The sequence below is a fragment of the Crotalus tigris genome, unplaced genomic scaffold (genome assembly GCF_016545835.1).
Source record: "Crotalus tigris isolate CLP2741 ecotype Arizona unplaced genomic scaffold, ASM1654583v1 scf7180000017744.3724543626:3957646, whole genome shotgun sequence".
NCBI lineage: Eukaryota > Metazoa > Chordata > Lepidosauria > Squamata > Viperidae > Crotalus > Crotalus tigris.
In genome coordinates, this window is record NW_024096611.1 from 2,180,809 (window position 1) to 2,207,192 (window position 26,384).

The 26,384-nt window shown below is 35.6% G+C and overlaps 1 protein-coding gene across 13 annotated transcripts in view; it reads right to left on the reverse strand.

Annotated features, from left to right (window-relative positions):
• PPFIBP2 (PPFIA binding protein 2) overlaps nt 1-26,384 on the reverse strand; it is a 140,317-nt gene that overhangs the window by 15,584 nt on the left and 98,349 nt on the right. For 9 of the 13 annotated variants that reach the window (XM_039340374.1, XM_039340373.1, XM_039340386.1 and 6 more), the window contains 14 exons: nt 25,968-26,060; nt 23,901-24,009; nt 22,768-22,800; nt 18,471-18,532; nt 14,292-14,367; nt 9,004-9,107; nt 8,849-8,913; nt 8,570-8,641; nt 7,630-7,690; nt 4,929-4,970; nt 3,927-4,074; nt 1,602-1,728; nt 1,182-1,310; nt 200-350 (listed from right to left, as the gene is read on the reverse strand). In XM_039340374.1, coding sequence (XP_039196308.1) covers nt 200-350; nt 1,182-1,310; nt 1,602-1,728; nt 3,927-4,074; nt 4,929-4,970; nt 7,630-7,690; nt 8,570-8,641; nt 8,849-8,913; nt 9,004-9,107; nt 14,292-14,367; nt 18,471-18,532; nt 22,768-22,800; nt 23,901-24,009; nt 25,968-26,060 — 1,272 coding nt within the window. The remainder of the gene's footprint in view (nt 1-199; nt 351-1,181; nt 1,311-1,601; nt 1,729-3,926; nt 4,075-4,928; nt 4,971-7,629; nt 7,691-8,569; nt 8,642-8,848; nt 8,914-9,003; nt 9,108-14,291; nt 14,368-18,470; nt 18,533-22,767; nt 22,801-23,900; nt 24,010-25,967; nt 26,061-26,384) is intronic. The other 4 variants (XM_039340376.1, XM_039340382.1, XM_039340375.1 and 1 more) reach the window with 3 other exon arrangements.

The window sequence follows — 26,384 nt, forward strand, 5'->3', positions numbered from 1 at the left end:
TCTCTTTCTAGAGTCTCAACATCTTTTTATATCATGGCAACTGAAAATGGATGCAATATTTCAAATGTGATCTTACCAAGGCAAAGTAGTACTAACATTTCACGTGTTAATATACAGTATCACCTGAATGCACCAGCAAACAGAAAAAAAAACCCAGAATGAATTCTTAATGGAACTTTTAGCAATCTAGAATGTTTACCTTTTCCATATCCTGAGGTGTTGCTGTCAGAAGTGTATGGCCAGATGTTATCCACTGTCTTGCAAAAATGACATACTGACCAAGACCAAAGTCCTCAAGCCAATTGCAAACGCGTTCAGTGCCCCATTGGGCAAATGGGGCATTATGATCACTAAGAACCATAATTAAGGAAAAGGGATTTAATTTAGCATATCATTATCAACAATATGTGATCCATAACTGGGACTAAGTTGTAAGATAAATTGAATAAATAAATATATAACACTTTTCCAACTATCAGTCATTTCAGATTAAGGCCAGAATCACTTAATCCCAGGATTATTATCATAATAATATGGGGAGATTATATGCAGAAAAAACTTGAGCACAGAGATATCACACTTTATACTCTTAAAGTATTACCAGTATATTTTTGTTTCCTTGCAGTTGGATTTATTTTCAAGAATAAGGAAATTTATTATGCATCACCTGACTTTGAATATTAATAAAATTGTAATATTTCTCAGAAACATACAGATGAGCTAATTTGGCAAAAATGGAACCCCAATAGCTTCAGCATGACATTTAGATTTTAGCATTTCATATTAATCCCATTGCAAATGTAAATGAATTTGCTCTTTGGTCACTTGCTATGACTCAGTTGCAAACAATCAAAGTCCATTTCGTTAAAGTTAATGGGAAGTAGACTAAGTAAAGAAGCAAACATTATCCTTGCTCCAGAAACTGCAACCAAATATAAGTGGGAAAAGAAAAATTCCCACTGAACAGCTACGTGAAGCTGCGTAAATAAGAATTACTACTTATAAAGGTTCCTAAACAGTTGAATGTAGCCTGTACAATTACAAATACACATTCACCAATTGGTTTGAAAATCTCTACATAATGATAAATCAATGTTTTTCACTACACAGTGAATTTAGTCAAGGGACTAAATACTTAAGCAAATAGTTAGCCACAGAGAAAAAAAATAGCCATCTTCTACCTCTTTTGTCCCTTGGTGTCCTTTGACCGAGATAATCGAGGTCCAGCTGTTGCACGGAGACCACCTCTTCGAAATTCAACTAAGCCTAGATCATCTCCAGGGAAATTTCCAGATTGAGTTCGACGTATCCTTTTATGGAGATATTAAAAATGCTAAGTCATCAGAAATTCATCTTTCAGCAACTTTTACATACCAATACCTGAATTTTTAATGTCAGGTATCCTACATTTCTAATGTTTCTTCAGGTGGATTCATTAATTTATTATTACTTGTGTTTCCTGGATTTCCCTTTTATATTTTGTTTTATTGTGCGATTTTATCAATTATTATTATTACTATACATGATGTGTGCTGAACAATGTAAAATAAATAAATGTGAAATAAATAAATAAATGAGGTGTGGGGGGGGAATACACTTACTTTCCCCATATTTTTTTAATTCCTTTTGGACTTCTTTTACTGTCTGGAGATAATGGAGACTGTGCACCTGAAACTGTTCCAGACGACAAGGGTGAAAGTTCCTCTGAAGTTGTGTGGTCAGGGGCTCCTGTGGAGTACAAAGGATATTTATGAATCTCCAGTTGCTCAGAGTATAAATCACTCAAAGCTGCTCATATATATTGGGCAAAATTGCAAAAATTTCCATCTGTTGTTTCTTGCAAAAATAAAAGCCTGCATCCTCTCACGTGTACAAACTGGTGTTCTATGGGCAAAAAAAGTATTTGTACTTAATTTACTCGGTTTACAGTCATGCTGGCCATATGGCCATTGAAATAGCTTTGGACAATGCTGACTCCCTCAGCTAAGAAACAGAGATGAGCACTGCCCCCTAGAGTTGACATAATATGTTATGCTGGCTAAGGAATTCTGGGAGCTGAAATCCACAAATCTTAAAACTATCAAGGTTGCAGACCCGTGCTCTAGGAAAAACCTTTACCTTTACCTAATCCAGGGGTAGGCAACCTTGGCTCTTTTATGACTCGTGGACTTCAGCTCCCAGAATTCCTGAGCCAGCATGGCTGGCTCAGGAATTCTGGGAGCTGAAGTCCACGAGTCATAAAAGAGCCAAGGTTGCCTATCCCTGACCTAATCTATAACCTTGGATGGCTAGCTGAAGACTTCACTGATCATATTATAAATTGAGCAGGTGTCCTATGATGGATATTGGTAAATATAGCCTGATTTATAACATGGATGCAAAAAAGATTGTTCAAATGAATGGAATTCTCTATGGCATGGAATAGCTAAAATGTTTTCCCATAAGCTATGTTTTGCATGGTTTAGTGGCAAAAATAAGATGCATTTTAAATGTTTTTTTCCGAAACCTAAGTGTTTTCCCTTGAAGCACTAAATACAGATTTCAAGCATGTCCAGTATCCATTAAAAACCACAGAATCCCTCGTGTTGCTCTCTAAACACAGTCTTGTATTATTAGGACCATATGTGGCTTTCACTTGCTGGATCAGAAATCACAATTAAAAAAGGCAACTCCCTGCAATTCGTCTTTTCAATAAAGTTATTTATTTCTAGCATAAAGGTGGCATTTTAGTTAGGTATACAATACCTAATATTGGTGCACTGACACTCCTGATGCGATCTTCACTCATTCCAAGAAGCAGAAAGCCATATGAAGAAGCAAAGAGGATGTAAAATTGAAGCAAAACAAAGTTAAAGAAAAGCAGAGAAAGCAAACAGCCAAAGGAAGAAAAATAAAAACATGGACAGGAGGCAAAATAGTAAAGCAGATGAATTTGAATGCTCAGGAGCAGAGTGTGCTACGTACAGATGAAAATCTTGTACTATGAGAAATGTACAACTTAAAATGCAAACAATTTGTAGCAAAAATGTGCATGTTTTCCCTCCTTAAAAACAAATCATGCTGATCTTCTATGCTCAGCTATCAGTTTTATTTATAAAGAGAGGCCAAAGATCTTTTTTTCCAAGGAGAATCTATGCATTTGAAAAGGGCTGTTTATTATTTCGACAGGCCTGAGTTTTTGAGCGTCTCTATAATGTAAATGAAAAGCAGAGGCAGATCCCTGTGGCCTAGTTCTTAGGAATTCAACCATTAAGTCATGCAGCTTATTTACATGCCCCAGTTAAATTTGTGGGTAGCTTCAGCTGACATGATGACATTTCTAATTAGCAATTCAAAAAGGTGCAATAGGTTTACAACAACATGTAGGCAGTATATTAAATAATGATAAATTAAGAATGAAGAAACTATAGTAATACAAGTAAATAATGGAAGTTATCTTTCCTGGGCCTACACTGGCATGGACATCATTGCCTTGGTCTGACAGTGATTTATTATAATCATGAACAGAGGTGTCCACAAGGTTTTTAATGTATGTCACATATCATATTGTTGTGGTTGCCGTTGTGACTTTTCTGCGCATATCCCTGCAGTTGTTCATTTCCAGCCTTTGCAATGGATATAACAATTCAGTATCCACAAAATTCTTCCCAGAATAATAGACACTCCAAACTCTCAGATTAATTATATTTTAGGGCTACCATCAACTAATTATGAAGCTTACAGTTCTGAATTCAGAGAATTAGGAAATCCAATTTTCTACAGTGTAAGAGCCATATATTGATGGAAATTAAGATTCATTACTTTTGATAACATATTATTCTGACAACCAAGTCCAAATTTTTGCTCTGCGGCATTTTAAAAATATTTTTAAACCACACACAAACGCACATAGATAGCAAGCTCATTGTTGTTTCCACAGTACATACTCAGGCTCTGTATGCCGTTGTCCTCACTGCCATTTATACAACATGGAGTAGCAGGTGTATTGTACAAGTGGTTATCTCCATTGTGTGCTGCTCGAGGAAGTTTTCCTGGCAAGGTTTGATACTTGCTGCTTTTCACGTGAGTTTTATTCTATGCACGTTACAATTTTTTTTTTTAACAAAAAGAGAAAAATAATTAAGTCAGCATTATTTCTAAAATACACTACACTTGTTTTGGTCAGCAGCTATCAGCATTTATCTTCTGAGAAATAAAAATATTTGGCCAATATAGAAATTCTCACTGTGCTCAAACATTCTCTACTATTGTGGAGAGATATGACTTTCTGGATTAAAGAATATATCAGAGAGCAGGATTTGACAGCTAAAAATAGAGTAATGAGGGCAGTGTTCATCACATATAAATATTTACATGCCACATATCAAAATCTATATTTTATCTAATTATTTTATCTTAATTTATCCTTGTATGCTACTGGAATCACTATATTATTTAAGGAAATAAATGCCACCATCTGTGTGATATCTGGAACAGATGCACCATGGATGTCCTTAATTTATCTGACACTTGATACCTTCTGAGTGCCTGAATTCTATGCTGAATACCCATGGATAGCTTTTATGGCCCATTTAACTATTCCCACTGTTGAGAAGCCTACACAGTCCATTTGTTACAAATACCTAATTTTTTATCATTTATAGATTAGGAAAGCAAGGAGTAATGTGTTAATATTTAGTTACACAAGCATTTTGACATGACTTCATCCTATTATACCTACTCGTTAGCCTTAGAAAATGTTAATTTTAAGACTTAACTTAAAATATTTATTATGCAAAAATTAAAAATAAAAGCTTGGCTCATTTGCACAGACTGCCCACATACAAAAATTCTCAAGCACACATTCCATGGTAACACAGATAAGAAAATTACACACAAAATAAAGAAATGGTTTTCAGAGTGTAAATGTTAAAATGGAGTTAATATACCTCTTCTCCTAGATCACGTTCTACTGGTTTCCCATCAACATGCTATGAAGTTGCAAGAAGGGCAATTTCAAAGTATGAGGGAGAGAAAGTAACAAAAGATTAGTGTAGACATAAATGATGTGATATTTTTAGTCCAGTCTGTCGGATAACAATAACAGGTTTATTTTCTCCTCAATATCCAGTGTCCTGCTATACTGCTATTAATGTGCATGTCATTTCTCATAAAAATACAGAGAATGATAAGGGGTCTGGAGGCTAAACTGTACAATGAATAGCTGAAAGAACTAGGTATGTCTACTCTAACAAAGAGAAGGACTACAAGTCACACAGAAGCTGTATTCCAATACTTGAGGGACTGTCACACAGAAGAGGTGTCAACCTATTCTCCAAGGCACCAGAGGGCAGGGCAAGAAGTAATGGGTGGAAGATCATTAAAGAGAGATCCAATCTAGAACTAAGAGGAAATTTCCTGAAAGTGAAGACAATCATGGAACAGCTTGCCTCCAGAAATTGTGGGTGCTCCATCATTTGAGGCTTTCAAGAACAGATTGGACAATCTTTTGGTATAAGATCTTATGCTCGAGCAGGGGTTTGGACTATAAGACCCGAAGGTCCCTTCCAACCCTTTTATTCTGTCTTCTAAGTCTAGCTTCTACCAAGTCAATGGAATCTGTTGCATGAGTTGCTACAGACAGTATGCTGAATGGAGTCACCTTCCATTCTTTCTGATCATTAATTCACAGAAAACAAACTTCAAAAGTTGGCTACTGCAGAAATCCATATACATAGGACATGTTGGAATATAGTAAAATGCAGAAATCCATATACATAGGACATGGTGGAATATAGTAAAAATAACATCCACTCCAATCTCACCACTCCTCCATGAACACAATGAAAGATATACTAATTGTACTAATCAGTGCTTATATTGTTTCTGTATGTGGAATGAAAGACCTGCTGATTTCCCTCTGAAAGTGAATGGCAATACATTTTTGCATTTAGGTTATACAGGTTGGATTCAGCAATATAGGCAGCACAGAGAATGCATGGAAGTGATGCAAATCTTCTGTTCCATCGTTTTATTATACTAAAAATAGAAATAGAACAATCTGTTTATAGTGAATTCAGCTGGAAATAAGTTGCAACTGAGCAACTTCAGAGAAAGGTGTGCACTGAAGAAAAACTTCATTAATGGATGGTCAACAGTTTTATAAAACAAATTCTCACAAGTATGGAATCCCAGGGCTCCGGTACATGGTATGGTTCAGTTAGGATGCTGCAAATGGAACAGAATCTGTAATATTCCCGATAAACATTAACAAACCTACCATTTCTGGCCTAAGGGTATGAGGTCTCCCTTTCAAGTTTTTGGCCATAATCAGCTATTTCAGCTTCTGCCTAGGATCTATCTGCCAATTGCACATGGTATCAACACAATCTCTGGTATCAGCATTACAGTATATCAATCTCAAGGTCTCACTAAAATCTGTTATATAATAATAATAATAATAATAATAATAATAATAATAATAATAATAATAATAATAATAATAATAATAATAATAAAGTTGGAAGGGACCTTGGAGGTCATCAAGGCCAACCCCCTGCTCAGGCAGGTAACCTTATACCATTTTGGACAAACGGCTGTCCAGTTTCTTCTTAAAAACTTCCAGTGTTGGAGCATTCACCGCTTATGGAGGCAGGTTGTTTCACTCGTTAATTGTTCTAACTGTCAGGAAGTTTCTCCTTAGTTCTAGGTTGCTTCTCTCCTTGATTAGTTTCCATCCTTTGTTTCTTGTCCTGCCTTCAGGCACTTTGGAAAATAGCTTGACTCTCTCTTCTCTGTGGTAGCCCCTGAGATATTGGAACACTGCTATCATGTCTCCCCTCGTCCTTCTCTTCATTAAACTAGACATACCCAATTCCATCAACCTTTCCTTATATGTTTTAACCTCCAGTCCCCTAATTATCTTTGTTGCTCTTCTCTGTACTCTTTCTAGAGTCTCAACATCTTTTTTACATCGTGGTGACCAAAACTGGATGCAGTATTTCAAGTATGGCCTTACCAAGGCATTGTAGAGTGGTATTAATACTTCACGTGATCTTGATTCTATCCCTCTGTTAATGCAGTTAATGCACTGTGTTGGCTTTTTTGGCAGCTTCAGCACACCGCTGGCTCATATTTAAATGATTGTCCACTAGGACTCCGAGATCCCTAGTATGGACATCCAAATTATACACCACAAAAGAACAAAGTAAATGTGGAAAACAAGGAGAAAATAAACCTTAGAATTATATAGTAATTGGGAAAGTTAGTTCTTCATTTACTATACATGAGAACACAAATTATACTGAAGGAATACAATGGAAAGCCCACAGATTAGCCTATTAAACTATACATTATCTTCATGATGAATAAATGAGTATAGTTAGTTATGTGCAATCAAATTATTTTAGATTTGGATTTATATTGCATATGTTGTTCAGAATTTATCAAATATATAGTTTCTTCCTGATGTTGGTGATTTAGCAGATATTGATGTATTTGACAGTACAGACCATTTTTTTTTATCTCAGTAAGGCAACAGTGGAATTAGAATTATTCTGCTACATGAAACTTCTATGGATTGAGCTTTATATCCAGCTTTATGTATATTATGCATATTTATTAGACAAAAATTGAAATATTGGAGCTAACCTTTTCCAGAGATTCACTTTGCAAGTCTTCTAGACTACTTGAAATTTTTTTCTGAGATATCCTTCAAAATATAATGGCAATAATTAATGAAATCATACATATACCAAATCACATTGATGATAGCAACAATTATTTGACATTTACAAAACCCTCCCACATAACCTGCAATCTTAAGTTTGAATAATAAATGCCACCAGTAAAACTCTTAGCTGTTAAGACATGGGTGTGTCCATGTACATGCAAATAGACTAGAGCAAGTTAAGATGCTTCCAGAATGTTAATATGGACATAATTTGTAATATACATTGTATATGAAGGCCAGAAGTGTACTGGTTTTTGACAGATACATCGGGAATACAAGAATTTTTTCCTTGCTACCCAAATGCCAGAACACAGAGCCTCCAGGGCGACTGATTTGTTTATCAAAGGAAAACAAAATAGACTGTGAACATAATAACTGAATTATTATTAGACCATGTGGGAGGCAAAGGAGGAAGAATGAATTGCACTTTATAGATCATATAAAGAAAACACATAAATGTATAAAGAACGAGTGAATAGGCTGTGAGGAAGGGGAAGACATAAAAGCTTTGGCTGATGGATTTAATAATATCCTCCAAAAGAGAAAATTCAGAAGTGGTGCTTAAATTAGATCAACTTGAGATTTGTTTCCTTTTTTCCCCTTACCACTTATTTTAACTTCTTTCATTCAGTGCTATACTCTTTTCTGTGCTTTTCATAACATAATCTACTTTGAAAGGTAACAGCATGAGGTATATGCATCAATGGATATATTGACAGAAAACCTCATTTAGATAAACTAGACAATAAACTCCTACAGATGGACCAGAATACACAAGTTTTTCTAACTCATTGTAACGGTACCTGTTACAATGACTTTGATAATTTGATCAAAAAATTTTCACAGTTATTTTCTTACCTATTTTGAAATTCCAGGGTTTCCCCATTTGTCAAAGATAGTTTATTTGAGGGAACTGGAGAGCTTCCTCTGCTGATGATAACAATATAGTGTTATTTGAATTTGAATTTAATTTAAACAGAATATAAGGGGCAATCTTTTACTTAGTTTAACCCTAACTTAGGCTATATACCCAAACATACATAAGTAGCCCACAATTAACTGTGAAAAAAAAATTGTATAGCAGAAATAGGATACATTCAGCTACATCAACAAACTAAGGAAAAAAACAGCTCTTACCTGATTTCCAGAATTTTTTGTGGTGCAGAAAGCAATATAGGTGGGGCCAAGTCCCCTTGAGGTATCTATGTAAAAAGCATTTCAGTGTGATTAACTTTCACAGAAAAAAGTGACAAATTAAGTGCATAACTGAAAGAAAGAATAAGCAAACCAACCTCTGATTTATATTCTATTTGTGGCGCATGCATGTGGTTCCATTTCCTTAAAGTTGCTTCAAAATCAACTTCACCACTACCAGACAAAACTCTTTCTGAGGTCCCTTGAAGGTGCAAAATTTTGAAAACATCAGTTAAAAGGACAAAAGCTCACAATATTACCAAAGTCTAAATACCAATTGGCTAAAATCAAATATGTAAAGAATTCAGCAAGAAAAGTTAAATAAAGTGGATTCATTTAATAAACAATTCCTGATATATGTTGCTGATTGTTACATAATCTCTTTAACACAGCGGTTCTCAACCTATGGGTCGCGACCCCATTTGGGGTCGATCGACCATTTCTCGGGGGTCGCCAAACAAGGCGATCCGCCATTTTCCCCCCTCAGGGGGCGCCGCTGCGCATGCGTGCCGCGCATGGGGGCACCGCTGCGCATGCGCGCCGCCCCACGCATGCGCAGCACGTTTGTGTGACGGGGGTTGCCGTCACACAAACGTTGAGAACCACTGCTTTAACAACTACATAATTCTACATTTTCTAGAAAGGAAAAGATATAATTTCCTGAAGTTGTAATTTAGAATTGAAAATGGTTGAAGGAATTTAAGAATGTCAGTTTGGTGTAGTAATTAAGGCACTAGCTATTAACCAGAAGACAGCTAAGTGCTAGTTCCACCTTAGGCACGAAACCAGCTGAGTGACCTTGGGCCAGTCACTCTCCCTCAGCCCTGGGAAGAACTTAATGGCAAATCACTTCCAAAAATCTTTACAAGATAACCGCAGGAACTAGTCCCAGAAATTTATTTTTTATACAAAGTATGTAAAAATGCAAATATAAGGATAAAGTACAAATAAATAAAGGATCTTAAAAAGCTAAGGAAATTATAATTTCCCAGTATATCATTAGTAAATTATGAATGATTGAATATTTTGCCTTAGATAATTAAAAATCATATTATGCTATGAGCAAGAATTAATTTCAAGAATCATGGCCCGTTCAGTATAAATCACCACATAAAATTATAAGTTACAGCTGACACAATCAAAACTGAGAATCTGTTCTGCTTTAAATGTCTTATGAAATTGAAACATAAACCCTGTATATAGAAGAACCAAATCACTAGATGGGGAAGAATGGGGTTTTGAAGTAATTAGATCTGAATTAGCAATAGCACTTAGACATATATACCACTTCATAGTGCTTTACAGCCCTCTCTAAGCGGTTTACAGAGTCAGCATATTGCCCCCAACAATCTGGATCCTCATTTTACCAACCTCAGAAGGATGGAAGGCTGAGTCAACCTTGAGCCGGTCAGAATCGAACTGCTGAACTGCTGGCAGCTGGCAGTCAGCAGAAGTAGCCTGCAGTACTGCATTCTAACCACTGAGCCACCTAGGCTTCTAGTTTTTGGCAATCATGTAAATACAGCTCTACAGCTTTTAACGTATCAGGTGGCTAGATTATTAGGGTTCTCTTCTGTAACCCTAAAATGAAAGAATACATCTACTGTAAATAATTTTAAATTTAGAGATTTGATGAAGTAATTCATTAACATTGGTCCTTGTAGAAAAAACATTACAAATACTAATTAATTAAGATGATTGAGCATCATTTGAGCTACAGCTGGTGCAGAGTGCAGCAGGGCGGGTAGTTTTGGGAGCCCCAAGAATGGCCTCTGTAACACTACCCATCTGCTTCCGAGTGCAATTCAAGGAGTTGGTAATCACCTTTAAAGCCTTTCATGGCATGAGTCCAGGTTATTTGAGGGATTGTCTCATCCCACTGGGATTGGTCCATATGATTTGTGCCAGCAGAGGAGGCATGCTGCGGATCCCATCAGCCCGATTATTCTGGCTGGCGGGGTCCAGGAAGAGGGCCTTCTCTGCTGGAACATCTTGCCCCCCCATTGTGAGGTTGGCCCCAACCCTCTTATCTTTTTGTAAGGGCCTTAAGACATGGCTTTGCCACTCAGCTTGAGGCTTCAATGGGGGAACCAGCCCAATGGAGGTGGTTGATTGAATAATAACAGATCCCACCTTTCCCCACCCTCTCCATGTGTCTTTGGTTTTAATGTTTTTTTTTTGTTAACTTTTTATGTTTTAACTTAGATGTAATTGTAAGTCTCCCAGAATTACCCTATGGTAAGATGGGCAGCTAATAAATTGTATAAATAAATAATATTTGTCTCATTAAATTAAATAAATATAGATAGTGCAGTATTATAACTCGGATACATTTTGAGGATGCTTAAAAAGCATAATTATTCTTGATAAGTAGTTCTCTAGTAACTATTCATAGAAGGCAAGGTAATTTTAATATTTTTCAATGTTTGAGAAAAACAAATATAGATTGTTTCATGTTATAACAATATATAAGAAGCTTCTGGCTAAAAAAAGTTTTCCTCAAAACAAATAGATTCAAAGATCTCTGTTGAAGATATAGATAATTGCACATGACTTATTTCAGAGGGAAAATCTTCAGAGTTTCATGCCAAATAATATTTGTTAGATTTCCCTATATAGAAGGAGGTGCTAATCAAATTATATTTAAAGAAAATATAATTTATGTAACATTAAATCAAAGCTATAATATATAAATACCATATATGTAAGAAATATAAAGTACTATATATGTATGAATATGTGGAGGGAGGGAGGGAGGGAGGGAAAGAGAGAGAGAGAGAGAGAGAGAAAGAGAAGGATGGTACAATAATCAAGTTATTTTTTATGTTGTTCCATTACAGTTTTACCCATAATAGCCAAACATAGTTAATTACAGCAGATTGGATCACTGAAAGTTTTGCGGTAAATAAGCTCTTTTAAAGATACATTACACAACTGGAAAATATAACCATACACAATAAAATATTGCCCCATAATATTTAGTTTACATATTACATTTAGATAAATGGAGGCAAGGCCATAGAGAAGTTACTTCTTGCAGTTCTTCCTGTATTTTTTGCCTGCTCTGGGGAAAAACTGAGCAATTTAGCACAACCTTTTTGCTAGACCTATCATTTAAGAAATATTAAAGGATTAGTCTTGGCATTAGCCTAATAATGACTACAAGATGAGAAATATGATGATTAAAGTAATTTTTGATGTCAAGTTATGTACCATGTCAGCAAGTATTACACTATAGCTTTATTTAAACTGCAATACTATAATTATAGCTTTACTAAAACTATAATGCATTAGTTATACATTATTATGGCTAAATAGATTTAAAACTTATTTTATTTGGGTATGCAGCTTTTGTTTTAAAGAAGGAAGAATAAATGTTCTATATATATATTTTCCATTCTGACTAGATATCCACATAAAATGTCACAGTTCCTGTCTGGATTTAGAAAAGCCTAGTCATGAAGATAAGTGAACACAGAGAAAATAGATTAAGCATGAAATCATTTTAACAATGGAAGCAAGAATTATCTGAATACAATATGCCATCCCATCCAATAAATGTTTCATGCTTAAAGAGGACAGTTTGAAGAATGTAGACATAGGAGACCAAATACCAGCTAATATTCTTTCAACTTTGATTGTTTTTCTCATTAGTTTTACGTTGTTGTGGGAAAATCATTATTAAACAATAATAATGCTTCCATTGTCAAAATTATTATTATAGTAACTAAGCAATACTTTGAGCTCTCACATCTGGAGACTTTTGCATTCTATACAGGTAATAATAATAATAATAATAATAGTAGTAGTAGTAGTAGTAGTAGTAGTAGTAGTAGTAAAAGTAAAGTTGGAAGGGACCTTGGAGGTCATCTAGTCCAACCCCCTGCTCAGGCAGGAAACCCTATACCATTTCGGACAATTGAGGTGATTGAGATCTCAAACAATGAAGCTTCCTAGAGAACATAAATGGAATATTTGTTATGTTACAATGTTCTCTAAATTCCTGCACATGTGATAAGGTTATGAATTACACAGAATACAAAACACATTACATTTATGTTACACTCACCAACTTATCTTGCTGGCATTCTTTCCCCTTTTAATGATAAGGTTTTAAAAATGTGTTCCAATGTAATTATTGTACAACTTTTACTGTTATGAATGTTTTACAGTTATTAAATGAGAGTTTTATCACTTCTTCTTGACTTGCTAATGATTGAAAGGCATTTGCAGGCAAAGATATGGTGATTTTTTATCCATATCTATTCCTTGTATAAAAAGGGTGATTTGATCAGTTTTTTCTTTATCTTTCAATCTGTACTTGGCTGTTCAGTTCTTTCTGATTCTTAGTGATTGTCTACATTGCCTGTCAATAACTGCTTTTTTGAGTTTTTATAAGTTCAAGTTTAAATCACCAGAGATAATATAAGTCATGTTGTCTTCTATTAGCCTATTTTTGATTGCCTTTTATTTTTCCAAGGATCAGGCCTTCTCTAATACTCCTGTTTTCACATTGTGGTTCAGTATATCTCAGCAGCTTGATTGTTAGTTGTATTTTCTAGGACCCATTTCAACTTCATATCTAGCTCTAATTCAGTGATCAAATCTTTCTACCCATCATCAATTTTACAGTCTTTTTAACAAAGTTGCTCCAAATATTTTCACTTTAATTTTCTTTCTTCAGGAGATCTATGAGTTCTATATTTACATAGCATGTTATCCTAATTTTCTTAAATAAATCTCCTGTATTTCCCTCCAAATATTATCCACACCCTCTTTGTCGTGTCTGTTTAGATGTAATTCCTTAGATGTAAGATGTCTCTTCTTATTTAATCCAGCCTGTAGCTGGGCAAACTGTTGCCTTCTGAATACAGCCTTTCTTTAGTTATTTTCAACATGTCAGCAGCAAGCTATTTCTCTTTCTTTTACTTTTTTATATTACCTTGTAGTAAACAGCTGCATAATCGTTTTATTTTAAAATGTTCCCTCTGAAACAACCGCACAAGCTATTCAATTTTAAAGGAAATGGAAATAGGCTGTTTTTTCCACAACTGTATTTCTATATAGTAGCTTGTGGATTATAGCTCTAATCAATATTAAGCTATGTTTGCCTGCTATAAACACAAATAGTAGAGCAAAAAATTGTTTAATCTTCTTTTACTTTTCCCATATTGACACTGCAATCTACTGATGAAAAGCATATGACTACATAATAAACATAGAGGTTATTACACTGAGTTCAACACAAATATCCACAGAGCTACAAAGAAGAGACAGTAATGAAGGCAGTTGGCCATTTTTTTGAGCATTAGATAAATTTTAGTTATTAAATTAGATGAGACCATTTTGAGGACCTTCCAGTCAATACATCAGTAATTAATTATACCTTGGACCGCTAGCATTATCTCTTTCACCCTTCGGTACTGGCCTAGCAAAACAGTTAACTCTTCTATGCGACGGTCCTATAAAGGAAAAAAACAACAACGCTGAATTTATAAGAGTATCAAAATAATCAAACACAGAAAGTTCTGAGTGGAACATTAGATACATGAGACTTTTTCTAGTCTTCCAAATCCTGAAGTTATTTCTGTGGGATGGTTTGTAGGTAACCCTGTAGGTAGGTTATCCCATTATCCTTTAAGACTCTATGACAGGTATGGAAGTGTCCGTGTATCAACTCCTGTGATAACAGATGGGTGCTACATTAGTGCTCCTGTGTTTTCTGGACATCCTCTTCTGAATCAAATCTGAAATAATGCACCATCATATTCAACAGTGCACAAGTGCATTGGTGTGCCTCTGCCACTCCCTCTGCAGATGGATAGCATCTCGGTAATGGGACAGCATGTGAGGCCACTTGCAACATTTTTTAACTACAACTATTAGCAAAATAATATACACGGTATTTGCTTTAAAAGTCACATTATTATTTCAGGAAGATGCATCAGCCTGTACATTAATACAAAACTATCTATCATCCTCCATAGGCCCCACTCTTCTCAAAGACATACTAGTTTAATTTAGTTAAACCACACAGTTGATTTAAACTTTTGATACGCTGATACAATCCCCAGAATGATAGCCAGTTTGTTCATGGAAGTAAGCCATCAATCCTTTCTCCAGTCCAAGTATTCATTAGACATTATTGGTTTTATTTTATTTCCAGGTACAAAAAGAAGTATGGTTAAGGTCTCTCCAAGTTAACGAAATGGGTGAAAAAAAAATCATGATAGGATAGTTAGCTACTTCAATTCTGGATAACCACATTTTGAGAAATACTGACATAAAATTATTTAAATTACCATGCAAAGAAGAGGTCCCTTATAAAGAACCAATTCCCCTCCCCAGTTATGGCTTGAATATAATCTATATTCCATAAAATATAAAGAAAAATGGAATAATTATAATAAAAGATTAAGATATTTCACCATTGTAATAATTAAAAATAAAAACAAAATTATGAAAGGCTAGAGACAGCATAAGGAATTAACAAAACAGTAAAAGGCCAGTACGTTACACAATGCCAGAAACCATGACCTTAACATGAGTGCATCATGGATAGCTTCCAAAGAGGAACAGGGAGACAGAGCAGATACTTGAGGAATGAAGAAGCTGGCCAAAGAAATAAATGAGCACGCATTAACCAATTAGAATTGCGCACAGTGAGATTTTGAGCAGCAGCACAGATATAAAACCTTTTAAAAGAGACAATACAAGTGGCATGCTCTTTATCCTCAGGAAAGTTTCCCTTTTCTTGAGTTGGATTGGGCCAGAACTAGCAGTGAGAGAACAAGAGAGATGAGTGAATGTGTGTAGCTATTGAAGGAGTTTGTGCATATTGCTCAAAGAGGAGTAAGAAAGTGACTGTCTATACATGGAACTCAAACAAATAAGGCTAGTTGGATTTGGGAGAAAATTTTGTTAACACTAAATAGCAATATTCATAGCTACATGATCACCTACTGCATCTTGATTTAAACTTTTGATACTCAACATCTTTCAGTTTAAGCAGGGTGGAGAAATGCAGAATGGCAAGGACAGGATATTCCTTAGCAAGGAGGGTTTTTTTTTCTTTTAAAATCTCTCTCTTAAAGAGATTTCTGGAGGAATATGGCAGAATGAATACAATTCAATGGACAAGTGGATCTAACATTTGCAGCAATTTACAAAGGAGCTGGTACAGATTGTCTCATATGATCTTCTGGATCAAAGAGACGAGAAATTGCTCAAGCTGTTTCTCCCTATGGTTGCTCTTCTTCCTCACAAAGAGACTGCAAGACAGTTATCTCTGGTGATGGCGGGGTGTGTGTGTGTGTGTGACGGTGAAATTGGGAGATGGGAATTCACCATATTTTTTCCAGCTGCAAACAAAGTCTTTCAAACGACACACAGTTTGTGCACCTCCCTTGCTACCTATTTTCAGAAATTGTCTTTTACTTACTTTAAACCAATTAAGACACCTGCAGAGTGGAAAGGCTGGAAGTACTGGGTGAGAGCTTTCAGCCTTCAATATAAGAATATAAAGATTTACTTTTATAATCTTTAAGAACTTAAACAGCTGAGAGCAAGACAAAGTTTTGGCTACAGAAAATTTTAAGTGCTCAGAAAATTCTGGAGTTTTGGACTTTGAACATTAAGACAGATTATTTTTTTAATAAATAAATGTATGCCTGTGGGAAAGAAATTTTGGGTTTGAGACTGGAGACATAAAAGACAAGCAATTTATAATGGAGTTTGCATACACCTTTAGGAACTGCAGGGAGATTTGCATCGTGAATTTGATTCATTCATGTCAGCTTTGTTGGGTCTTCTTGAGAACACTTGGTTCCCAGATGAAGATGTTATGGAACAAGTTATGCAGCAAAATTTATTTGAGAAAACTATAACAAGATTCTGAATAAGTATTTGTCACCAGATAGAAAGAGAAGACTCGATTAGGCTCTACAAATTACAAAGAAAATAAAAATGATAATCCCAAAGAGCAATTGCAATAATTTCCTTTTGCTGGATTTACAAAAGAGGCTGTTTAAAATGCTAAAGTAATTTGTAACCAGGATCAACAACCATTTGAATGGATTACAGAAAAAGACTGCCTGTATGGAAGAAAAAAGTTGGTTTATTCGACTAAGAATAAAATGGGCTGTTATTTTGGGTGGCTCTTTCTGAATTTACTGATATTTTAATTGGAAAAATATGGTACTTGATTTGTTCACATTTAATACGATGTAAAAGTTCTTTCCCTTATACCTACTTTATGTAACCCTAAATTTATAGAAGTTAAACTGGCTGTGTATTTAACTGCTTTTTGAAAATTTAAAGTGAGAACTTGGTCTTTTTAAAGGAGAAAATATTTCTCTTTGTTATGCTAAATGTTAGTCTTTTGTTTATATTAGGATACTAGGATTATTTTATATATATGAAATGTGAATGCGCTTATAGCTTAGAGATATGGAATATATACTGTAGGGATAAGGTGCTTTTTGGAATGTGGTTTATTGGAGCTTGTTTTTTGTAGGGGAGGAATGGTCTCTATCAAATGTGGGCTTTCTTTTATTTAGATTACATTAGGATACTGGAATCATTGTATGGCTTTTAAATGTTATAAATGATTAAAAGTTATATATCAAGCTACGAAGACTGCTTGCACTGGGATAGTCATGCACTTCTAGCTTGCCAACAGTTATGAGGGGGGAGGGGAGCATATGGAATACATAGTGGTTTCTATCCGTATGGGAAACATGGTCGCTCGAGACATGTTATGGCGAGCAGAAAATTTCTTCTCATAACAACTGCCTGAAGACTAATTGGACAATGTGACCTGAACTGTCAGAGAGGAGAGGGAAAGTTTTACTCTTTTAATTATCTTTCTGGCGCCATATTGCCAGAGCTGGTTTTCCATTCATTAGTGCCGGTATGCTTTGCCCAATAAAGTTTTGCATTAGAGAATTGGAATGTCTCAGATATGCTTACTTCATGGGATCATCAGCTGCAAGCTTGACATTATAACTGAGTTGCAAAATGTTTAGCTCCATATATACATTAGCTAACGTTACAATTTTAGATTTTTGTTTGGATCTTTTGCTGGTAACTGGATTGAAGAACAATGCCACTATATGACTTCCCTATGGCTAAGAGATAGGTTAGGGGATGAAGAGTCTTATATTTGTTAGCTAAGAGGAAGTGAAGAGATTACGAAATTGTTTACACTTGTCATGATGAGAGTGGGAAATCACTTTTTGGGGAGGGAGTTCTTTTCATACATTTGTCTTCCTTTTCCTTACATTAGTTTCTCTTTTTTTAGTCTTCTGGTTTGTATTATCTTTTATTATGCTATTCAAAACAATTAATAACATTGTTTTTAAAAAAATCTCTTTAAGAGGGAAAGGCTGGGCTTGTTCTTCAGATCAGATAGGAAAATTAGAACAGAGTTGAGTTTAGCTCTGTAATTAAAGGCATAAGGCAGATGCAGCTGGAAGCTAAACTGATTGTCTATTAGCATTGCCTTCCAACAAACCAAACCAAACCAAACCAAACCCCCAGGACTAACTCATAACTGCTTTCTTACCTTTTCCTGATTTGCAGCCAATAGTGATTCCATTCCTACTTTTAAACACTGGACTTCTTGCTCTAAAAACGGAAACAATATTTGAACAGTGTTAATTACCCCAAATGGTATACAAAATGAGTGATTTAGTGAACCATAATAAGTTCATTGCCCTTCTTCCTATTTAAATGACACGTAGATGACAAATAGTTGCTGAGGATTAGTTCCCAGGTTTTATTAGATGTGCATGTCTCCTTAAAAAAAAAAAAAGGTAAAGGTTTTCTCTGTCCGATTGTGTCTGACTCTAGGGGGTCCTGCTCATGTTTGTTTCCAGCTGAGGGAGCCAGTGAAGCAAAGATAGGTACCTGTGGCCAACATGACTATCTACCAAGGCACATTGTTACCTGCCAACCAAAAAGTGGTACCTATTTATCTACTTGCTTTTGCATGTTTTCGAATTAAGTGGGCAGGAGCTGGGGCAAGACTGGGAGCTCCCCAGGTATGAACTGCCAGCACAGCGTCTTAACCACCAGCCTACCGCCCCCTTTACATGTCTCCTAGAAGGTTTCAATTGTTGTTCCTCTTCCTCACCCTTCTCGCACAATTAGGGATCAGCTTTTTTTTTCACAATTCCACCTTATAATAACCTTCTTTTGGTGGAAGAGAGAAGTTTAGACAGCTACACAAGGGAGGAGAATATGGAAATATTTTCTGTCACTGATTTTTATACAACGTTCAAGTTAATAAAAATACAGCACAAAATGAAAACACAACAGAAAACAATTAGCCTAGAGTTGTGCAGGTAGTAAAAGGTTCAAAGTCTTGTATGCTTAAGTACACACATAACTGTATCTGTGTCTGTATATAGGCAGATTTCTATGGACTATAGAAACTAGTTGCTTATTAAAAAGTAATACAATGTGTCAATATTTTAAATATGAGAAAATGGACAGTTTCAAACCAAAGTAATTGAGAGTGATTAACAGTTTTTTTTTTTAAAAAAACCCAACTGCTTAAAACATCACTTGAAAAGACAAAGATGTTTATAAAGTTTGGATTTTGTTTTTCTTTCCTATTTCTAAGAACAACTGCCTCTTTCTGCTTTACTGAATGATATAAAATTCCTTGGGGAAAAAAAATCTAGTAATGTCATTCAAGAGAAAAATGGTAGCAACTGTTCCACTCTATCTTTTTCTCTTAAATCTGCTTAAGAGAATTTTAGGAAAAGTCTTGTTATGCAAAAGGTATTTACCACATACTATAACAACTTTTCACTAGTCTTATTAAAATATAAGATTTTTGTCTGTCTGTTTCTTTTAATGTGGGCTAACTTCATAATCTTCTTCCAGAATGGATTGCAAGCATGCATGTAATCACTAGATGGCAGCTAAGAAAAATGTAAAACTCTATTTCTTTGCTAATAACTAGGGTCTGCCTGCATTTCTTGCAGCCAGTTTGGTTGCCTTGTTTTAGCCTATATGTAAAAACTTAATTTTATGTTGGATTTAATCTAAGGTGATTTACTGTAATAGAACACTTCAGTCACCCTTCAAAGATGAAACATAGATAAATGGCTCAAATATTGTAAATGCCGCTAACTGGATGGAAGATTCTCCATTGTAGACATAAAAATGTTAGCATTTTAGGAAAAAGATATAGCTGATGATGTAAAAATAGATTTGATTATAGTATCTGCCCAAACAATTCTGAGGAATTTTAAATGGACATACATTTCCCAAGTTTGAGAGTTTTTTGTACAGCAATGCAAAATGATTCAATTTATTTAAGCTTCAAAGAAATAATCTGCAAAGATGGCAATGTGACACACAAGGAAAGTTCAAAGAAAGAATGAACACTAGTTATGGATAGTAGTATGGTATGGAGGAAATATTGTTTAGAGATAATTTCATGCAGAAAATTTGAATTATTAATTCTAATGATTTATAAAGTTTTGTAAAGTATATTGAGGGAGTAGCAGAATGAATAATTATATGTTTTATTTTATTGTATCTTAAAAAATTAAAGTTGGCATAGATGGTGAAAAAAAGACAAGGGCATACAAAATTGCATGCAATGTGCAGTAACCAGACAGAAAAAAAATGTTCATTTTGTATTTAGAGATTTTTGAGAGCCAATTTAGTCTAGTGGTTAAGGCACCAGGCTACAAACTGGGAGACTGTGAGTTCTAGTGGCACCTTAGCCATGAAAGCCAACTGGGGGACCTTGGGCCAGTCACTCTCTCTCAGTCCAAATCACCTCATAGGTTTGTTGTTCTGGCGAAAAGAGCAGGAGGGAGGTAAGTTAGATATGTTCGCTGCCTTGAGTTATTTGTAAAATTAATAAAAATGGGTTATAAACAAACAAACAAACAAACAAACATTAACTTTCTAAAAGAGTCACAGCCAGGTCTTTTACTATTTAAGAACTCTTCTCCTAAAAGTACTTTATTAGACAAATATTTTAAAAGGTCAATTTGTACTTTTTTTTTTTTTTTACAAAACTATAAATGCTGGATGAGTACTGAAAGTAAAAAGGAAATAAGTTCTTAAACAGAGGTTGATACAATTCTGTCATTTCTCTGCAACTAGTAGTGGTTTGCATTTCAAGATTATTTTTTTTTCAACTATCCAGTCTATCCTACAACTTGGCTGTTTACCATCCATTAAACTGCTGCTTAAACATCTGTCAAAATTGTTTGAGTATTGCGACCCTCTGTAGAAAAGCACTTAAAAAAGATCTTTTGCATTTATGGGTTAGATCTAGATTTTATTAAGAATAAACCCACCAAAATCAACAACATGTAATTAAGCTATAGCATTCTAGTTACTCAAAATGTAGCCATAAAGAGCTTGTATTAGAATTTATTGACTTTGACAGAGCCTATTTAAAAGTGTTACATTATTATCTAATTTCAAACAGAGATTTATATTTGTCAGATACAAACAACAAAAATGTTATCTGCAACATAAACCTTACAGTATAAGTAGTCCTCATTTAACAATCATTTTTTCAACAACTGTTATAAGTCCCTGAAGTTATGGCCTTTACAGCATCCCACAGTTATGTCATCGACATTTATGGTTTTTATCCCACCTTTATTATTTTATAAGTAACTCAAGGTAGCAAACTTACATAGTCCTCTTTTCTCCTCCTATTTTCCCCACAACAACAACTATGTAGAGCTGAGCTGAGAGAGAATAACTGGCCCAAAGTCATCCAGGACTTGGCAGTCCATCTCCGGTTACGACCAGAGATGCATATCAAATTCTCCCACTCATCTATCTCCCCAATGTCTCTGCCCTTTTGTCCACCCTGCAGGGACTCCTCGGTGGTGGTGGCAGTGTTGGAGCTAACGCAGAGGCCTGGGGCCTTCAGTAGTTTCAGCTGGCCACTTGCGCTGCTGTCCAAATAGCACACATTATTCTCACAAAGCTACAAAAGGATTGCGAGTATGTTGCAGGCTATTTGGAGAACAGTACAAATAGCCTCAGGAAGAAGGCCTGGCATGACCAGCAGCTGCCTTGCACCAGGCTAAGGTGGGCATGTCTCATTAGCAGAGGGATGAAGACGACACGGCATGGAGTTTGAGGTAGCACTCCTCAGCAGTGGCATTAGAGTTGAACTAGCGACCTGTGGATAATGACGGCTGGCTGAGACTGAAGGCCCTGGGCCTCTATTCAGCCATAGCACCATTGCCATGAAGTGTCAGTGTGCAGAGTGACTAAAAGACAAAGATGAGGGGAGCTGGGTGAGTGAGGAGAATTGAAAGGAAGGCAGAGAGGAGGCAGTCACTCCTTATTGAAGCTTGGGGCTGGGAGGACCAAACCGGGAAGTGGATCAGGGTGGGTCCTCACTTAATGACTGGTGGGGTTTGGTTAGTGATAGCAATGGGAAGTACCAGGATTGCTGTTGCTAAACGATGTGGACATGTGACATTGTAATTTACAACCACATCACTTAGTGAGATAAATTCCGGTCCCAATTTCATCGAACTCGAAAACTACCTGTGTTTAGATCAAGGGAAGGCAACTTTGGCTCTTTTATGACTCGTGGACTTCAACTCCCAGAATTCCTAAGCCAGCATGGCTGGCTCAGGAAGTCTGGGAGTTGAAGTCCACGAATCATAAAAGAGCCAAGGTTGCCTACCCCTGGTTTAGATCATTCAAATAGCTGTCTGGTTGCTTTCAATAATGAGTTATTCACATATATTAAAATTATGATTTAGCAGCAAAATATAAATTAATGTTCACTGCTGCAGAAATGCATTTTAGCTGCAATTTGTGTTTGAAAGGCAAGAAAGGGAAATCTCATGGCTTACGTTTTTCTTTTAGCCTTCTCTTATATACTTCCTCTACAACAGGAAATGGAGAAAGTCAATCAAGAATGCAGGAAAAACAGAGGAGATAACTATATGCATTTCCACTGAAATATGCACCCAAAAATAAAAGATATACTTGACATTTCTAATCTCTTCTCGGTTTTCAAAGGGACATAAGAATGTTTGTAAGGAGCTAAGTCACTTAAAATGCACAGGCCCTCTTTTGGAATCCACAGACAATTCAGTGGTCTTCAACAACAAGTGTATTTGCTAACTTTTCCAGCAATTTTTAGCCAACAGTCACATCTAGTAAACATGTTTAATGCAAAGCATGCAACAACATTATGAATAAATAGAACTCCTATCCATTTAATAAGCAATGCAATTCCTAGTGTGTCTCAAGACATCTTTGAAAAAAATCTTAAAATTGTCATTTGTGTATGGTAAACTACCATTAATTCAATTTTACTGCCCATAAATAGGAGAACAAGATTCAATTATCCATATTTGATCTGGAAGGGTAAAAGGCTGAATAATTACTATATAACATTATGAAACCATCAAGTTGGAAACAGCCATGTACATCATTAGCTGCAACCCCTGACTCAGTACAGGAATCCAAATGAGCTTTCTACCATTTTTACTGAAATACAACCAGTAAACATATATTTTGCTTGTGTGACTGATGTATAAAACATATTGGTAAACAAGAGAGAGTAGGGACAACATTTAATATTGTCCATTATTTTATATAATCTATTCTAGAGTAAGAGTGTAGTTAATAAAAAATAATCCTCTTCCCCAGAATATGGAGAGCAAGTCTATCTCCAGCAAACTCTTAGCAGGAGTATACTCTTGCCTGGTATAAAACAAGATTATAGTGAGAATTTCACCTGAATTGCTACAAGCCAATTAAAACTATGACACAATACTTAGATAATGAAGCAGGATATGGGAATGCAACTGTTGTAACTTAATAAATGCAGAAATGCTGTACGGATAACTGAGAAAATCAGTTTTTATTCTCTCTGGCACTATGGCTATCTATTAGACACTTCATTTTAAATAATAACAATCCATGTATGATTTTTTTAAACATCTGGAAATAACAGAAATAAAGCAAAAACCATTACCTCTCTCTGCAATTTCATTATTTGCTGATGTCCTCGAGATTTGACTCTGTAATCGTTCAATTTCTGAGTCTTTTAGAGCTAACTGTTCTTGAAGCTGTGCTATTTCAGCCTAAAGGAACAGATTCATAATCATTTTATTTCTATCTTAACACTTTGCCAATAAAGTAATACACAAAGAATCACTGTGATTTATTTCTTTTAACAATATCAGTAAACTAAAATAAGCCCCCCATTTGCTTTTATTTTTTAGGGAATTAGAAGACCAGATAATGGATCCATATATGATCCTACACATATCCTGGTTTTACACAGCATGAGCTATTGCTTTAATTAAAAAAATAGGAAGTATTTGGCAATAGGAGTTTCGAGAGAGGAATAGCTTTGGTGTTCAAGTTTCAGAACAACTGTCTATTAAGATATGGTCATTGAACCCTAATTAAGTTTCAGATTGTTCACTGACCCTCAAATTATATGAACATAATTTAATAAATACTACTAATAGTACTCCAAATAATAATAAAGCAGCAATAATAATGGATACTGTAGTCCCACTGATCACTATGCAGAATCTTGGTCTAGAGTCTGGGGAGTAGGTCGCATACAAATTATTGTACATGTACATGGACCTATTTTGACATGTTCTCTATTTCTATGACATTTCTTTGGATTTAACTTCTAGCAAGTAGCAATTTTAAAGAGCAAACTAAATATCCATTGTAGCAGTGTGAAGTAATTGAAATATTCTGTGAGATCGTTCCTCAGGAGCCAGTCTATACAAAATGCTTTTGGCTTTCTTCTGATATTTCCCTATGTTCCTCAGAAACAAAAAGAATCAAAATGCACACTATAATCTTCTGGAAATTAAAATATACATCATAGAACAGTGTTGGTGAACCTATGATATACATGTCAAAAGCGACATAACATGATATTTTGGGTGACATGCCAGTGGATAAGACCTGGCTTAAAAACAGTAGCTGTGAGAGGGACCTTGGAGTCCTAGTGGACTCCATGAGCCAGCAGTGTGCAGCAGCCACCAAAAAAGCTAATAGAATCCTGGGTTGTATAAACAGAGACATAGAATCAAGATCACGTGAGGTATTAGTACCACTTTATAAAACCCTAATAAGACCACACTTTGAATACTGCAGCCCATTTTGGTCACCATATCACAAAAAAGATGTTGAGAGTTTGGAAAAAATTCAGAGAAGAGCAACTAAGATGATCAAAGGCCTGGAGACTAAAACATACAAAGAATGGCTGCAGGACTTGGGTCTGGCTAGTCTAAAGAAAAGAAGAAATAGGGGAGACATGATAGCAGTATTTCAGTATTTGAGGGCTGCCACAAAGAAGAGGTGGGTCATGTTATTCACCAAAGGACCAGAGGGCAGGACAAGAAATAATAGTTGGAAACTGATCAAAGAGAGAAGCAACCTGGAATTACGGAGAAACTTCCTGACAGTGAGGACAATTAACCAGTAGAATAGCTTGCCCCCAGAAATCATGGGCGCTCCATCACTGAAGATTTTTAAAAAGAGGCTAGACAGTCACTTGTCTGAGATGGTATAGGTTCTCCTGCTTGAGCAGTGGGCTGGACTAGAAGGCCTCCAAGGTCCCTTCCAGCTCTATTTTATTCTAACTCCTTGAAAGCACACTCCATTCTCTCACAATTTCTGGAAGATGCCTGAGAATGGGGTGTGTTTTCACGTGGCCTCCAGACCTTCCGAAAATCACAAGGGAACAGAGCACGCTTTCGCATTTGTACATTTTTTGAAGACTGCAGAAGAACATTCTCCAAAGCCGCTTCAAGAATGAAGTCTCATGCGACTTAGAGGTGTCTCAGGTAGGCTGCAGAGGCCTGTCAATAGAAAGAGAATATTGCTTGAAGATAAGCAGGATGTGACAGATCTTGGGGATCACACATAATTGGAATAAACAAACATGTAAAGAATTGTTTCTCTTTTGTTCTGGGCAGGGTAGTGGTAGTGGTGACACACAGCAGAGTCAAATTGGTTCAGATCTTTCCTGGGGCAGAGCTGGAAGGTTTCTCTAAATTGTGCTGCTTACTTTAGTTGCTTTCAGTTTCCATTCATATTGAGTCCTTTCATTTTCAAGCTCTTCAACCTTAATTTTCAGGTGTTTGAGTTCCTGTAATAAATTCTGCAGAGAAGTGAGAGATAAAAGAATACTTCTTAATGACACTGCATTTAGAGTAAAATCATCATTATATTAATCACATGTAAATATTATTATCAATGACAAATACATTCCATGGTTAAATTTATGTTATGGTAAAATGACTTGAGTGAAAATATTGCAGTATGGCAGTGTTTCTTAAAGCATGAGTTTTTTTTATAAAGGGTGGTTCTAAGACCTCTGGGTGTCCCCCAAGAACCTCTCAAAAAATCAAAATTATTCACAAGTCTATTTTGAAAAATAATATAATATTAAATCCCATCAGACAATCAGTAGTAGTGGTAGCAG